The 15,976-nt window shown below is 43.6% G+C and overlaps 1 protein-coding gene across 3 annotated transcripts; it reads right to left on the bottom strand.

The window, feature by feature from the left end:
* Positions 1-6,705: 6,705 nt before the first annotated feature.
* LOC125543528 (ubiquitin C-terminal hydrolase 12-like) lies at positions 6,706-10,262 on the bottom strand. 3 transcript variants are annotated; one of them, XR_007298553.1, is made up of 6 exons: positions 9,041-10,262; positions 8,016-8,090; positions 7,852-7,935; positions 7,590-7,766; positions 7,204-7,247; positions 6,706-7,051 (listed from the first exon to the last, which is right to left on the bottom strand). XR_007298553.1 is itself a non-coding variant. In XM_048706900.1 (4 exons), the coding sequence occupies exons 1-4, from the start codon at positions 9,125-9,127 to the stop codon at positions 7,725-7,727; spliced, it is 288 nt and encodes a 95-aa protein (XP_048562857.1). In that variant the 5' UTR covers positions 9,128-10,262; the 3' UTR covers positions 7,273-7,724. The 3 variants fall into 3 exon arrangements, 1 of the variants encoding a protein (XP_048562857.1); XR_007298554.1 differs by having other exon boundaries at positions 7,499-7,766; XM_048706900.1 differs by lacking the exons at positions 6,706-7,051; positions 7,204-7,247 and having other exon boundaries at positions 7,273-7,766.
* Between the last annotated feature and the right edge of the window lie 5,714 nt (positions 10,263-15,976).

Below are 15,976 nucleotides of genomic sequence, written 5' to 3' on the forward strand. Positions count from 1 at the left end.
CAATCTCGTCATTGGAATTATCTTGGGTTATATTTCACCTAAAGCTTTCCCTAAGGAGTAATGCTATTAATGGTGATATTATATGATCCAAGATTTTCATTTATCCTCCCGGTGAAATAGTTTCTCGTCTCCTTGTTCTTATCAATCCAATTCTTTTCCCGTGAGTGGCAGGTTGTCACCTCATAATTTGAGATGTACTCCATAAGACCTTATCAAGCTTATTCTTTTCGTTGTTGGTTTTCCAACAACTCCGTTCTAGCATTTGTTGTAAGTGTGCTCCCTCAAGATCGTGTTTCCCTTCGTTCATTCCATTTCATTCTTACTTTTGTTCCGGAGGCATTGTGATGTTGCTTTCTTCAACCATCATCTCGTTTCATCAAAGATTATGTTCTTTTCATGATTGTCCATTTAACCAGAGTGCCGTGCCCTCTTTTCAAGATCTATCACCTTATCAAGTTCTTATTTAATTCCTTTTATTGTCAATCAGAGTACTGCCCGAGGTTGTTCTCCCTTGTTTCCTCTTTTCTGACGGAGTGTTTTCAGCTTCGATCATCTCCATTGTTTTCTTTTCTCAAAATGGCTTACCCTTTTTCAAGGTTCTTTGGTCTTACTCGTTTGTCAAAGAAGCAACTTAGTTTTACCTCTTCTCTTTCTCTTCCGTTTTCCCTCCCCGGTGCCATTCTAGATCTCGGACGAGATCCTCGTAGTGGTGGAGTGTTGTAACGCCCCGAGACGATGTGCAGGTGTCCTCCCAGTTATTCGATGTTGTTTCTTGTCATTTTCTTGCGTGTTGCATCTTATCATGTCATCATGTGCATTGCATCATCATGTTTTCGAAACTTGGCATCCGTTCCCGGTCTCCTCGTTCCGTCCGTTGTCCGTTCTGAGCCAGACACACTGGCACGCGGCCCGCGGCATGTCCGAATATTATTTATAAGGTGGGCCAGAAAAATGTTCTCGGAATGGGATGAAAGTTGGCGTGTTGGTCTTATTTATAGTGTAATATGACCGCCTATCAAGTTCATCGCATTCAGAGTTCGTTTGATAGCCCAACCGGTAACTTATAGCGCATATAGCCGGTCTACGTCGGACGTTTTCGGTCTCCGGAAACCGTGCGGGATGCATCTCTCCCTCTTCTCTCAGACCAACCGCTCTTCACCAATCCGCAGACCCAACCTAACCTCTCTCGTTCAGCCCGCGGCCCTCCTCGCGCGCGTCCAAAAGTTGTCCCGGACCCGACCCGGACAGTCGCTACCGTTGTGTCCGGGTCATCTCCAAACATCTACAAAACGTCTCCGTTTTCTTAATTGGGCTCACTAACCTATTTATTCGAAACCGTCCGATTTTGATCGAGGTCCAAACCTAATCCTTTTGTCCCTATATATAGACCAACCCCTACCCAAATCAGATCAAACCCTAAAATCTAGGAGAGGTGTCCCGTCGCCCGCCGCCGCTTTCCAAATCCCCCTCGGGATCTTCCCCTGCCCGATCCACCCACCAACCACAATCAGCCACCTCTCCTCTGCTCCATTGGATTTTGATCCAACGACGTAGCGGCCCTAAGCAGCATCCATGCGCGAGCCCCGCAGGAGCTCGAACCAGAGCGGAGCGAGCCAACCCTCCCCGCCGGCTATGAGCAGCCGTAGCTCCCGCAGCTCCGACGAGCCCTGCCGTCGGTGACTCCCACAGGAACCCTCTCCTTCCTCCCCTGCTTCTTCTTCCTTCCCAATTTTTCTCTCCCTCCTCTCAACATCTTGGTCTTGCTTTTCTACAGGAGCACACCGGCGTCGTGGTGCCCTCCCGAGCCCCTCGCGCGCCAGATCCGGCGAGCCACGCCGGATCCATCTCCGGTTCCTTGTAGCTCGGCGCCCCCGTGCTCCATCGCCACGTACGAGCTTGGCGCCGTCCACTGCTTCGTGCACCTACTCCCGCTGCTGCCTGCGACCTCTGCTTCTATCAGGACGCCGCCGCCTTGGCCTCCAGCTCCGCCCAGCCGCTGCCTCCTCGCCTTGTCCTCATCACCGGGAGCCCCGCCATCTCCAGTGTCGCGCCCGAGTCCCCGGCCTCGCCAACCCCTGCTGCGGCCTCTGCTACAACGAGCAGGTCGCTCGTCCCGTGCCCGCTCGTTGACCAAGCCAGCGCAGGCTCAGCCTGCTTCTTCGCCAAGGCCCAGCGCCTCTACAACCCCCAGCCAGCCTCAAAGGCCCAACGTGAGCAGCCCGATCCAGCTAATCCGGCCTGTAGTATTTTTTTTCCTTAGCTGCGATTTTATCCATTTCCAGGGATTTGCACTTTTGCAGATCAACCTTAAACTTCATGCATTTCATTCCTCTCATCCGGTGCATCACATGTAAAAAGTTTATATATGAAAAATGCTTAAAATTGTGTCTAGTTTCATAATATGTCACTTTCATCCATGTTCAAAATGTTTAAAATGATGTTTTTTTAAATTTGCCCCTACGCCATGCTAAAATGATTTATTTCATAACTAAATAACCGTAACTCCGAATTAATAAACTTTATATGTAAATGGGTGGAATTTTGCCTGGTTTAACATGGTCCTACTTGTCTTGCATGTTTAATAACTCTAAAATAATGTTTAGGGTAGAACAGTACCAAACCTTAAATTATGCATATGAGGATTTTCCGAATTGTTTGTTCGTTCCTTCCGCCTCATTTAAACATGCCTAGATTAGGCAGTTTGTTGTGCTTCACCCCCTTGCCATTAATCAACATTTAATATGTTGGGTACATAACGAGATCGAACTAATACTTATCGTGGTGTTTCCGTCAAATGCACCGTTGCATATTGAGCTCCACTTAATTTGTAGGGTTGCTTTGTGCACTTTTGCCATGCCATGCTTCATAAACCGGACATGCCTCATACTTGATTGCATCATGCATGATTATGTGGTAGTTGTTTACTATGTTGTGTGCTTTCTTTCGGTGTTTTGCTCGTCGGTTGGTTCCCGGTAACGTCGCGTTTGTGAGGAACCCGTTCTCTACATCCGTTTTTTGTCTTCTTCATGGACTCGTTCTTCTTCCCTGCGGGATCTCAGCAAGATGACCATACCCTCGAAATCACTTCTATCTTTTCTTGCTTAGTTGCTCGCTCTTTTGCTATGCCTATGCTGCGATGCCTACCACTTGCTTTTCATGCCTCCCATATTGTTGAACCAAGCCTCTAACCCACCTTTCCTAGCAAACCATGTTGGCTATGTTACCGCTTTGCTCAGCCCCTCTTATAGCGTTGTTAGTTGCAGGTGAAGATTGAGGTTTGTTCCTTGTTGGAACATGCAGATGTTGTTCCTTGTTGGAACATGGTTACTTGTTGGGATATCACAATATATCTTATTTAATTAATGCATCTATATCTTGGTAGAAGGGTGAAGGCTCGGCCTTATGCTGTTGTCCACTTCTTGCGCCTAGTTTCCGTCATATCGGTGTTTTGTTCCCGGATTTTGCGTCCTTTACGCGTGGTTATTAATGGGAACCCTTGACAGTTCGCTTTTGAATAAAAACTCCTCCAAGCAAGGCCCCAACCTTGTTTTACCATTGCCACCTAGCCTTTTCCCTGGGAGTCGCACATCCCGAGGGTGATCTATTTTAACCCCGAGCCAGTGCTTTGTCTAAGGTTGGTCCAAACTAGAGCCCTTGCAGCGCCACCTCGGGGAAACTCGAGGGATGGTTTTAGTTGTACGGATTGCTTATCCGGTGTTGCCCTGAGAATGAGATATGTGCAGCTCCTATCGGGATGTCGGCACATCGGGTGGTCTTGCTGGACTTGTTTTACCATTGTCGAGGATGTCTTGAAGACCGGGATACCGAGTCTGATCGGAATGTCTCGGGAGGAGGTCTATTCCTTCGTTGACCGTGAGAGCTTGTGATGGGCTAAGTTGGGACACCCCTGCAGGGATTTGAACTTTCGAAAGCCGTGCCCGTGGTTATCGGCAGATGGGAATTTGTTAACGTCCGGTTGTAGAAAACCTGAAGTTGACCTTAATTAAAATGAATCAATAGCGTGTGTTACCGTGATGGTCTCTTTCCGGCGGAGTCCGGGAAGTGAACACGGTGTTGGAGTAATGTTTGACGTAGGTTGTTCTAGGATCACTTCTTGATCATAGTTTCTCGATCGTGCTTTGCCTTCTCTTCTCGCCCTCTTTTGCGAATATGTTAGCCACCATATATGCTAGTCGCTTGCTGCAGCTCCACCTCATACCTTTACCTTACCCATAAGCTTAAATAGTCTTGATCGCGAGGGTGTGAGATTGCTGAATCCCCGTGCCTCACAGATACTTCCAAAACCAGCTTGCAGGTGCCGATGAGTCCGTGCAGGTGATGCAACCAAGCTCAAGGAGGAGCTCGATGAAGATCTTGTCCTTTGTGTTGTTCCGTTCTAGTCGATCAGTAGTGGAGCCCAGTTGGGGTCGATCGGGGACCTTGTCGCATTTGGGGTTCTTCTTTTATTTTGACTCCGTAGTCGGGCCTTGTTTGTAACTGGTTGATGTAATGCTTTATTTATGTATTTGTGTGAAGTGGCGATTGTAAGCCAACTATGTATCTTTTTCCCATATTGTATTACTTGGGTTGTGTGAAGATTACCTCACTTGCGACATTGCTTTCAATGCGGTTATGCCTCTACATCGTGCTTCGATACGTGGGAGACATAGCCGCATCGAGAGCGTTATAATACATGAAAAATTTAAACTGTTCATCAGAATGTGGCACATAATATACCCAGTGGAAAGCTTATGAGTGGCAACAAGTTTTTCATGTAGACATGTGTTACAAATTCGTTGCCGTTTGAGAGCAGTTTTTAAAATGTCAAAAAAATGTTGTTTTTTGCTTTTTAAAACAACATGTAAATGAACGACGGACATCTCGTAAATATAATTTTTGAACCATGCAGGGTGGAGCACGTGAACTTCTTGCAACAAACCTTTTAGGCTTTTCGTTTTGTATTTTTTTATTCTCTTCTCAAACGAAGTAGTTGAACTTCCCGCTATTTTCACCTGAACTTTTGTCACGTATTTTTGTTCAACCTCTCTCACAAGAATTATTGAACTTTCTCGGGTAGAGCACTTGAACTTCTAGCAACAAATTTTTTAGCATTTTCTTTTTCATTCTTTTTAATACAAAATGCACACAGCGTAGTACGTGAACTTCTGGCTCTTATCAATTTGAACTTCTCTCTGCTTCTCTTTAGTAACGTAAAAAATCTGAGTTTTTATAGACATCGAACCGCTCTAACTTTTTTATTCTCATTTGAAACGCATTTCGTGTAGTAGTTGAACTTCTCGTTGTTTTGGACGTCTCTATGTCGTAGTTTTTGAACTTGTTTGGGGCTTCACATTTTTTTGTTTTTTTACATTAAACCAACATACTAAAAGCACATTTTTGCATCAATGCATACTATTGAACTTCATGAAACAATACAAAACAAGAAATTAGATAACCCGATGTACAAATGGGGGCCAAATAAACAAACGATCTTATTCCCTTTCATATGGCTCACTGAATTTCACATGTCCAAATGGACTTCACGTAGTTGTCTCACCTTCATCATACACCTTGTACATCCAAGCCCAAAATCAAAATCAAAATCGTGCCTCTCCAAACACAACATGTGCCATAGAGAGAGCTATAGTTGTTCCTTCCCAGCTATATGTGAACTTCTACGGTCGACGTATTTTTTCTATAGTAGATGCATAACAACTACGGGGAGAAGAATCTTTTTGTTAGTAACGGAAAAAATTCGAGTTTTTGTAATAAATATCAAACCACTCCACTTTTTGAAATTGAACTTCTTGGTTTATTATTTACTAACGAGAAAAATCTGGGTTTTTCATATGCATTAAGGTATTCTATTTTAAAAATTGAACTTCTTGGTTTTTCAATTTGGACTTGGTGTTATTTCTTATAGTAACGGAAAAAAATCCTAGTTTCTTAATAAACATCGACCTATTCCGTATTTTAAAAATAAACTTCTAAGTTTTTTAACAAAGATAATCCCTTTTATATGAAATTGTTTGAGATGTTTTTTTAATTTGATCTTCTTACAGTTTCTAAAAGCATTGAACTTCTTCGTATTTTAAAATTTGAAGCTCTAGGCTTTAAATCCATAAAAAATATTCTTGGTTTCAGTTTTTAGACACGAGAAAAATCTTATTGTTATATTAACACTGAACTGCTCGCCTTTTTTAATTTGAGGCTCCTTTTTATTTTTAAAAAATGGAACATCCTTCTTTTTGTAAATATGAGTTGTTGTCTATTATTTTCATTTAAACTTATTTGAACTTCATGGATTTTTTTAGAGCTAACTTTCAAAATAAGGGGGGGGGGGGGGAGTTTTTTCAACAAACTTTTTTTGAAGGTTTCCTTAGTGTTGATGTTTGTTCTAATTTTACCAATTATGAACTTGCGTGCACTTGTTCTCTCAGACACAAACAATTGTAGTTTAAAAATTTGAACCTCAGGATTTATGTGTACTTTCTCCTGTAAATGAGGTTAAGGAACCTTTTTTGCACAAGTGAACGTCTGACATTTGAAAAGGAAAAATTCCTATGAAGCTTCAACTATGTCGAGAACATACATATGTGAGGAACACCCCCACCCAGATTTGCACTATCTTTCAAACATATAACAAACATTAGACCACATATATTTTACAACCAAAACGAAGCAACATTACAGCAACCAAGGAGATGCTGGGAAGAAACAAGCAGCGCAGACGTAGTTATAACAAACAATATGCCACAAGTACCAAAGTTATGTGTTAAAGGCCAAGGGGCATCTAAGAAAATTACAAACCACGCATAGAACAGATACTATGGCCGCATTATTTGTCATCGTAGTCGTGACTTTTCAAAAGAAGCTATAGTCCCAAACTGAAGAGGCCATATGTGTTGACACAAGTTAAACAGAAGAGCCAGACTAGTGAGAGCTTATGCAATCTCTAATGCATATCTTCGACTGAAGTTGCACTCTTGAGCTTAGCTTTGTCGACAATGCCCTTTGATCTCGCGAGCTGTGGAAGAAGAAGCGAGAATTCCTAAAATATTGCAGAGATGTTGTTAGGAATCCAGAATGGTTCTTACAAATGAAGTCCAGAAGTTGAAAGAATGGCTACTATCTTGGTATTAAGTTCAGTAGAAGTTGCAAGAAGATATTGCCATGTTGAAGGTGTTGTCCGTATTTTATTACCTCTGAGGTTCCATTCTCAAGGAAAACACCCTTCAATCGACTATCTGCAAGATATAACAAGGTAAAAGATTGTCAAAGAGGTCAAGAAAGATTGTTGCGGCTAAATAACAGGAAAACTTGTTAGCCACAGGTTTTTTTGTGCCCCCGTGCATACACACGACAATCATCAACTTCCATATACATGGACTTTAGTTTTCTGACAACATGAACTTTGTTGTTGTCGCTGTACATGAACTTCTCCTGTAACCAACTATTTGACTGTATAGAGCACCTAGTGCAAGAAAAGAAAAACAACCTCCTTATCTACTAAAAGGTGATGGTTCGTTGGGTCATATCTGCACAAACTTTATATATCCAGGGCAGAGTGCGCGGAAACGCTAGCTTACAGGCTCCGTCAATAACTTGAGCAACCAGTCCTGCCATCATATGGTACACAATTTATTCAAGCCAGCAATTTCACTTTCAGCCACTTGCTTGGTGGTATTGCATGGCAGGACGTCGCTCCCGCTTCTCACAACTGTTTAGTTGTAGATCTTTACATGCCTCTCAAATGAATGGCGGTTCTGCGCACAAAATATGAAATTAGCAAAATTCCAGACAACATGCCTGACATTATTGGCACAAGTTGCAACAATGTGCAACAAGTACCTGGTTAGCACTATGTGCCTTTCTTGGCGCTGTGTCTGGGTGCTCCAGTCCAAGATACTGCGCCCAAGCTCGATACATGTATCTCTAAACAAGTTTATACAATTGAAATCAAATTAAGCGCTACAAAAGCTGCTTCATCAAGTAGATAACTAGCATCGTAGTACCTGAAATCTCGTGGCTACAGTGTCAGAATCTTCAAAATAGTCTGGGCAACCAAGGGATATGTACACAAATTTCCACTGTTCAAATAGAACATTTGTTAGCACCGGACAAGTACATTTTAACCAATGTTTGTACTAGGTGTTAGCTCCACATACAAAATGCAAGATAAACACACCTCGGAGAAATAAAAAGATAGTATGTATCATGTTTAAAGCAGCCCAACAACTTCAAATGGACAAAGCCTAATTTTCTAGAGATTACTGCCAAGCTTAGACCAATGTAGTCGATTAATTATATGCATTGTGGATGATGTGTCATGCAGATAAGCAACTCATGTCCTATCCCACAGGGAGTTGTCGCCAATTGGGATGGACCCCCGCTATCTTCCAATAAGTATTAATACTTCCTCCATCCCAAAATAAGTGTCTCAATTTTGTACTAACTTTAGTACAAAGTTGTACTAAGGTTAAGACACTTATTTTGGGACGGAAGGAGTACCTTTCCAATTAGGTTAACACCAATTTAGAGAAGCATAATTTAGTTATTTATTTTAGATTGTTAGACTTCGAAACATAGAGGACCGCTTTGATGAAATTAAGAACCTCCACTATATCCCCCATCACCTAAGCATTCATGAACCAAGGTTTGTGACAGTATGTGTCGGAATATTTAAAGTTCCACATCGAAATATATAGGCGATAAGCCGCTAACGAAAAGCCTACCAGAGAAAAGAAAAGGCTTACGCTTTTCATAATCATTTTATGAGCGCCAACCAAAATTTGATAGCTAACTGTGTTTCTTAAGCCCCGAGTGAGACCTTGGGCTATAAATGCCAACTCAGATATTTGATGTTTGACTGGTGTTAAATATTCTAACTAGTAAGCATACACATATCTCAATAACATCACATCTAACGAAGATTGGGCGGCGGACACAGATGCACTATGCCGCTATAGCAAAAAATAAAACCACATAATTATATACATCGCAATATATGCTGCAGAAACCATGGAAAAATCCTCATTACCTTGGAGAAATCCTCATCTGAGACCTTAAGCTTTTTCTGTAAACGTTCTTTAATAGAAGATAAGGTCTCATCCTCACGAATAACCATAAAGAAAGGTTCTCCAAAATTCTGAACTTGCTATGGAAATCAGGATAAATATCAAGCATGTGGTTAACTAGAGATCCAAATATGATATCAGAAGCAGACCGAGGAAATCTTTCTTAGCAATAATTGCCTTGCCCCCAATTCCATCATTTATGCTGGATGGTGGGCAGAACACAACAATGTCAAATATTGGAGTATTAGAGACACAGCTAAGCATTTCTTTTAGTGAATGACAAAGTAACTTAAAACCAAATGTGGTACAATGACTAAAAGTTCGTCCAACTGCATTTGAAGAACTACTCACAACCAGGCTGTATTTTTTGTGTTTTACAGAACACAACCAATAGCATAACTGGTTTGATGCCAAAAGTTGGCATGCCAAATTTTGGCACTAATATTGGCTAGAGATTGGTTGATTGCTAATTTTCAGAGATGATTTTTTGTTCAAGGCATATACACAAACAGCTTGTGTGCACTGCTAGTAGAAGAGAGGGCAGCTTGACGCAGACACCCTGGGGTGTGGGGGCAGATTCGAAGGTGGCAGTAGCATGGAGGAAGAGGGGCAGCAGTAGTATGGAGGAAGAGGGGTGGTAGTGATGACTAGGTGGTGCGCAGCGACTCTGTTCCCCACAGCGGAGCCGGGAGGCCGGCCAGGAGGAGGAAGGTGGCAGTGCAGGGTGGCGTGGGCGGCTCTCACGCCGGCGGCGGAGGGAAGAAAGTGAGCACAGGGGAGGGCCACAGGTGGGGGAACATGCATCGAGTCGCCGATCTGGGGAGGCACTGGAGGGAAGAAGGCCGCGATGGGAGAGGAGGAAGGTCGCAGCGGCAGAGGAAGAAGGTCGCGGCGGCCGAGGAGGATGGATGCGTCTGCCGTCGGTGGTCGAGGAGCGGCGGTGTGGGCGTCGTCGGAAGCTACGGCGGGTGGAGGGGACTGGGAACCTTGGCGGCGACCCGGGACGATGCGAGGGCGACGGCGAGCCGGGAGGAGGAGGCCGCGCGCGGGAAGGAGGAGGCGGCGGAGCTCGCGAGTGGGGGCGGCAGCTCCGGTGGCCAGCAGCGGGTGGGCGTTGGGGTCGGGTGGCCGGCGGCAGGAGGTGCGTCGGGGTCGGGGGTGGCGGCGGGAGGTGGTCGAGGGATCCGACAGGGGGGGGGGGGGGGGGGGGGTTGGGCATGGGCCGATCAGTTTTTTTTGTTTTCGGGAGTTTGGAAACATCCCATCGGGCCTGTATAAGGGTTGGGTGTGATCTAAATAGTTATTCTAATTTTGAGATTAGAATATTCTAGTTAGCATGCATCATATTTATTGTTATGCATGACACAAATTGGCATCGCATTTAACATGATACGGTATCTACCTACTATATATTACTCTAACCCTCTTTATATATATTTAATTCTTTGCCACATCAGCATATATACTTGCTATTTCCGAGTGCATGACATCGTCGGCTATGATACCATCACTATGGCCACCCTAATAAGGCTCTTATATTAGTTTACTGAGGGAGTACGTACCTTCATAGTACATATATAGTATCATAGAGTAGTACTAGCTCCCTCTGTAAACTAATATAAGAGCGTTTAGATTACTAAATAGTGACATAAACGTTATTATATTAGTTTACTGAGGGAGTATATATCATAGATGACCGTATTTATGGCCACGCATGACACAAAGTAGTATAGCATTTATTATATATATATATGTGTGTTACGGTATCTACCTATGTTACTTCTTCTTTGCCACATCATCATATTTTCTATTCTCGGGTGCATGATACGGCTATGATACCCCCACTATGGCCACCCTAATAAGGCTGGTCGTAATATGGTAGTATCAAGTGGTATGATGCATGCCAACTAGACTTTTTGAATGATGTGGCACACAGTTAAATGATGAAAGAGAGGGTGTGTGATATCATATCATGATATCGTATCATATTAAATGGTGTACTACTTTGTGTCATGCATGGTAATTAGTAACGAACCTAAGATACTAACTCATGATACTATACATGCGCGCATTACGGAGGTATTGCCGATCATATACTAGTATCATGTATATATACTCCCTCCTTTCCGGTTTATAGGCTTATCTCAAAATTTTAGTTTGTCCATTTTATAAGGCTTAATTTGGTTGTTCCTCATCACATGTCGAGATTCCAAGGTGCATTAAATCATTGCATGTAAGTATTAAGAGAAAGTTGACCAATGCATGTACTTTATATATGCATGCATGTATTGCAATTAATACCTTGGAAAACATAAATTTTTGAGGAAAACAAAAGCATTAATTGGGTGTTCTTGCAAACTACAAAGGTATTCCACCACTCACCATCTACCTTGGTTGGTGAGATTTTTGAATTGAGCCCTATAAGGCTGGTTGTAATGGGGAGAGTATCATATATATACTAGTAGTATCATGCATATATATGGTAGTGTAGCCAGGATACTAGCTACTTCCATAATGCATAGTATCATAAGTTACCATCTTAGCTTGCCTTACTAATCACACAAAGTAGTAGTACAAAATTTAATATGACACGATATCATGATATGATACCACATCCTCTCATGTGTGCCATATCATTCAAAAAGTCTAGTTGGCATGCATCATACCGCTTATGATAATACCATTACAACCAACCTAGCTAAACCGGAAAGGAGGGAGTACGAGATTAGCTAGCCACAATGGAGAGTAGTACACTAGTAACATACACATGTCCCTAGACTATATATGTTACTACCTTCATAGTGGGTAGTAACATAAGTGTAGTGTGATGCAAAGCTTCATTTCTTAGGTTACAAACTCATATTGCATTGGGACATGTGATGCTACAATAACTATCGAAGTTACCGAAACTATCTCTCTCCTCATTAACTTATTTCCACATAAGCAAGTTTGCTGAGTTGGAGTCGGTGTTACTGCTGAAGTTACTCCCACTATGGCTAGTCTGATACTAGCTAGTCGCCTATGATATACTAGCTACCTCACTAAGAGCATGGTTAATAATACAACCAAGGGTTGGCTATAAGAAGTTGACTTGTCATATACAACCAACCTCTTAGCGGGTATGTGTTGGAAATATGCTCTAGAGGCAATAATAAATTGATTATTATTATATTTCCTTGTTCATGATAATCGTTTTTGGTCCATGCTATAATTGTATTGATAGGAAACTCAGATACATGTGTGGATACATAGACAACACCATGTCCCTAGTGAGCCTCTAGTTGACTAGCTCGTTGATCAATAGATGGTTATGGTTTCCTAACCATGGACATTGGATGTCGTTGATAATGGGATCACATCATTAGGAGAATGATGTGATGGACAAGACCCAATCCTAAGCATAGCACTAGATCGTGTAGTTCGTATGCTAAAGCTTTTCTAAATGTCAAGTGTCATTTCCTTAGACCATGAGATTGTGCAACTCCCGGATACCGTAGGAGTGCTTTGGGTGTATCAAACGTCACAACGTAACTGGGTGACTATAAAGGTGCACTACAGGTATCTCCGAAAGTGTCTGTTGGGTTGGCACGAATCGAGACTGGGATTTGTCACTCCGTGTAAACGGAGAGGTATCTCTGGGCCCACTCGGTAGGACATCATCATAATGTGCACAATGTGACCAAGGAGTTGATCACGGGATGATGTGTTACGGAACGAGTAAAGAGACTTGCCAGTAACGAGATTGAACAAGGTATCGGGATACCGACGATCGAATCTCGGGCAAGTATCGTACCGATAGACAAAGGGAATTGTATACGGGATTGATTTAGTCCTTGACATCGTGGTTCATCCGATGAGATCATCGTGGAACATGTGGGAGCCAACATGGGTATCCAGATCCCGCTGTTGGTTATTGACCGGAGAACGTCTCGGTCATGTCTGCATGTCTCCCGAACCCGTAGGGTCTACACACTTAAGGTTCGATGACGCTAGGGTTATAAAGGAAGCTTGTATGTGGTTACCAAATGTTGTTCGGAGTCTCGGATGAGATCCCGGACGTCACGAGGAGTTCCGGAATGGTCCGGAGGTAAAGATTTATATGGGAAGTCCTGTTTTGGTCACCGGAAGAGTTTCGGGGTTTATCGGTAATGTACCGGGACCACCGGGAGGGTCCCGGGGGTCCACCAAGTGAGGCCACCAGCCCTGGGGGGCCACATGGGCTGTAGGGAGTGTTCCTTGGCCTACATGGGCCAAGGGCATCAGCCCCACTAAGGCCCATGCGCCTAAGAGAGAGAGAGAGGGGGCAAACCCTAATGGGATATGGGCCTTATGGCCCATATTGGTGCGCCTCCCTCTCCCATCCCCTCTTGGCCGCCCCCTTGTCTCCCCATCTAGGGCTGCCGCCCCCCCTAGGGGTGGGAACCCTAGAGGGGGCGCAGCCCCTCCCCTTCCCTATATATATTGAGGCATTGGGCTGCCCAGAACACACGCGATTCGATCTCTCATTGGTGCAGCCCTGCATCTCTTCTTCCTCCTCTCCCGTGGTGCTTGGCGAAGCCCTGCAGGATTGCCGCGCTCCTCCACCACCACCACGCCGTTGTGCTGCTGCTGGATGGAGTCTTCCTCAACCTCTCCCTCTCTCCTTGCTGGATCAAGGCGTGGGAGACGTCACCGGGCTGTACATGTGTTGAACGCGGAGGTGTCGTGCGTTCGGCACTTGATCATCGGTGATTTGGATCACGACGAGTACGACTCCATCGACCCCGTTCACTTGAACGCTTCCGCTTAGCGATCTACAAGGGTATGTAGATGCACTCTCCTTCCCTCGTTGCTAGATTACTCCATAGATTGATCTTGGTGTTGCGTAGAAAATTTTGAATTTCTGCTACGTTCCCCAACAGTGGCATCATGAGCTAGGTCTATGCATAGTTTCTATGCACGAGTAGAACACAAAGTAGTTGTGGGCGTTGATTTTGTTCAATATGCTTGCCGTTACTAGTCTTATCTTGATTCGGCGGCATCGTGGGATGAAGCGGCCCGGACCGACCTTACACGTACTCTTACGTGAGACAGGTTCCACCGACTGACATGCACTAGTTGCATAAGGTGGCTAGCGGGTGTCTGTCTCTCCTACTTTAGTCGGATCGGATTCGATGAAAAGGGTCCTTATGAAGGGTAAATAGCAATTGGCATATCACGTTGTGGTCTTTGCGTAGGTAAGAAACGTTCTTGCTAGAAACCCATAGCAGCCACGTAAAACATGCAAACAACAATTAGAGGACGTCTAACTTGTTTTTGCAGGGTATGCTATGTGATGTGATATGGCCAAAAGGATGTGATGAATGATATATGTGATGTATGAGATTGATCATGTTCTTGTAATAGGAATCACGACTTGCATGTCGATGAGTATGACAACCGGCAGGAGCCATAGGAGTTGTCTTAATTTATTCATGACCTGCGTGTCAACATAAACGTCATGTAATTACTTTACTTTATTGCTAACCGTTAGCTGTAGTAGTAGAAGTAATAGATGACGTGACAACTTCATGGAGACACGATGATGGAGATCATGATGATGGAGATCATGGTGTCATGCCGGTGACAAGATGATCATGGAGCCCCAAGATGGAGATCAAAGGAGCTATATGATATTGGCCATATCATGTCACTATTATTTGATTGCATATGATGTTTATCATGTTTATACATCTTATTTGCTTAGCACGACGGTAGTAAATAAGATGATCCCTCATTAAAATTTCAAGAAGTGTTCTCCCCTAACTGTGCACCGTTGCGACAGTTCGTGTTTCGAAGCACCACGTGATGATCGGGTGTTAGATTCTAACGTTCACATACAACGGGTGTAAGACAGATTTACACACGCGAAACACTTAGGGTTAACTTGACGAGCCTAGCATGTACAGACATGGCCTCGGAACACAGAAGACCGAAAGGTCGAGCATGAGTCGTATAGAAGATACGATCAACATGAAGATGTTCACCGATGTTGGCTAGTCCGTCTCGCGTGATGATCGGACATGGCCTAGTTGACTCGGATCATGTAATCACTTAGATGACTAGAGGGATGTCTATCTGAGTGGGAGTTCATAAGATGAACTTAATTATCCTGGACATAGTCAAAAAGGATTTTGCAAATTATGTCGTAGCTCGCGTTTCAGTTCTACTGTTTAGATATGTTCCTAGAGAAAAATTAGTTGAAAGTTGATAGTAGCAATTATGCGGACTAGGTCCGTAAACCAAGGATTGTCCTCATTGCTTCATAGAAGGCTTATGTCCTTAATGCACCGCTCAGTGTGCTGAACCTCGAACGTTGTCTGTGGATGTTGCGAACATACACGTTTTGATAACTACGTGATAGTTCAGTTAAACGGTTTAGAATTGAGGCACCAAAGACGTTTGTGAAACGTCGCGAAACATATGAGATGCTTCGAGGGATAAAATTGGGATTTCAGGCTCGTGCCCACGTCAAGAGGTATAAGACCTCCGACGATTTTCTTAGCCTACAAACTAAGGAGAAAAGCTCAATTGTTGTGCTTGTGCTCAGATTGTCTGAGTACAACAATCGCTTGAATCGAGTGGGAGTTGATCTTCCAGATGAAATAGTGATGGTTCTCCGAAGTCATTACCACCAAGCTGCTAGAGCTTCGTGATGAACTATAATATATCAGGGACATATATGATGATCCTTGAGATATTCGCAATGTTTGACACCACAAAAGTAGAAATCAAGAAGGAGCATCAATCGTTGATGGTTGGTGAAACCACTAGTTTCAAGAAGGGCAAGGGAACAAAGGGATACTTCATGAAACGGCAATTCAGCTGCTGCTCTAGTGAAGAAACCCAAGGTTGAACCCAAACCCGAGACTGAGTGCTTC

The sequence above is a fragment of the Triticum urartu genome, chromosome 3 (assembly GCF_003073215.2).
Source record: "Triticum urartu cultivar G1812 chromosome 3, Tu2.1, whole genome shotgun sequence".
Lineage (NCBI taxonomy): Eukaryota > Viridiplantae > Streptophyta > Magnoliopsida > Poales > Poaceae > Triticum > Triticum urartu.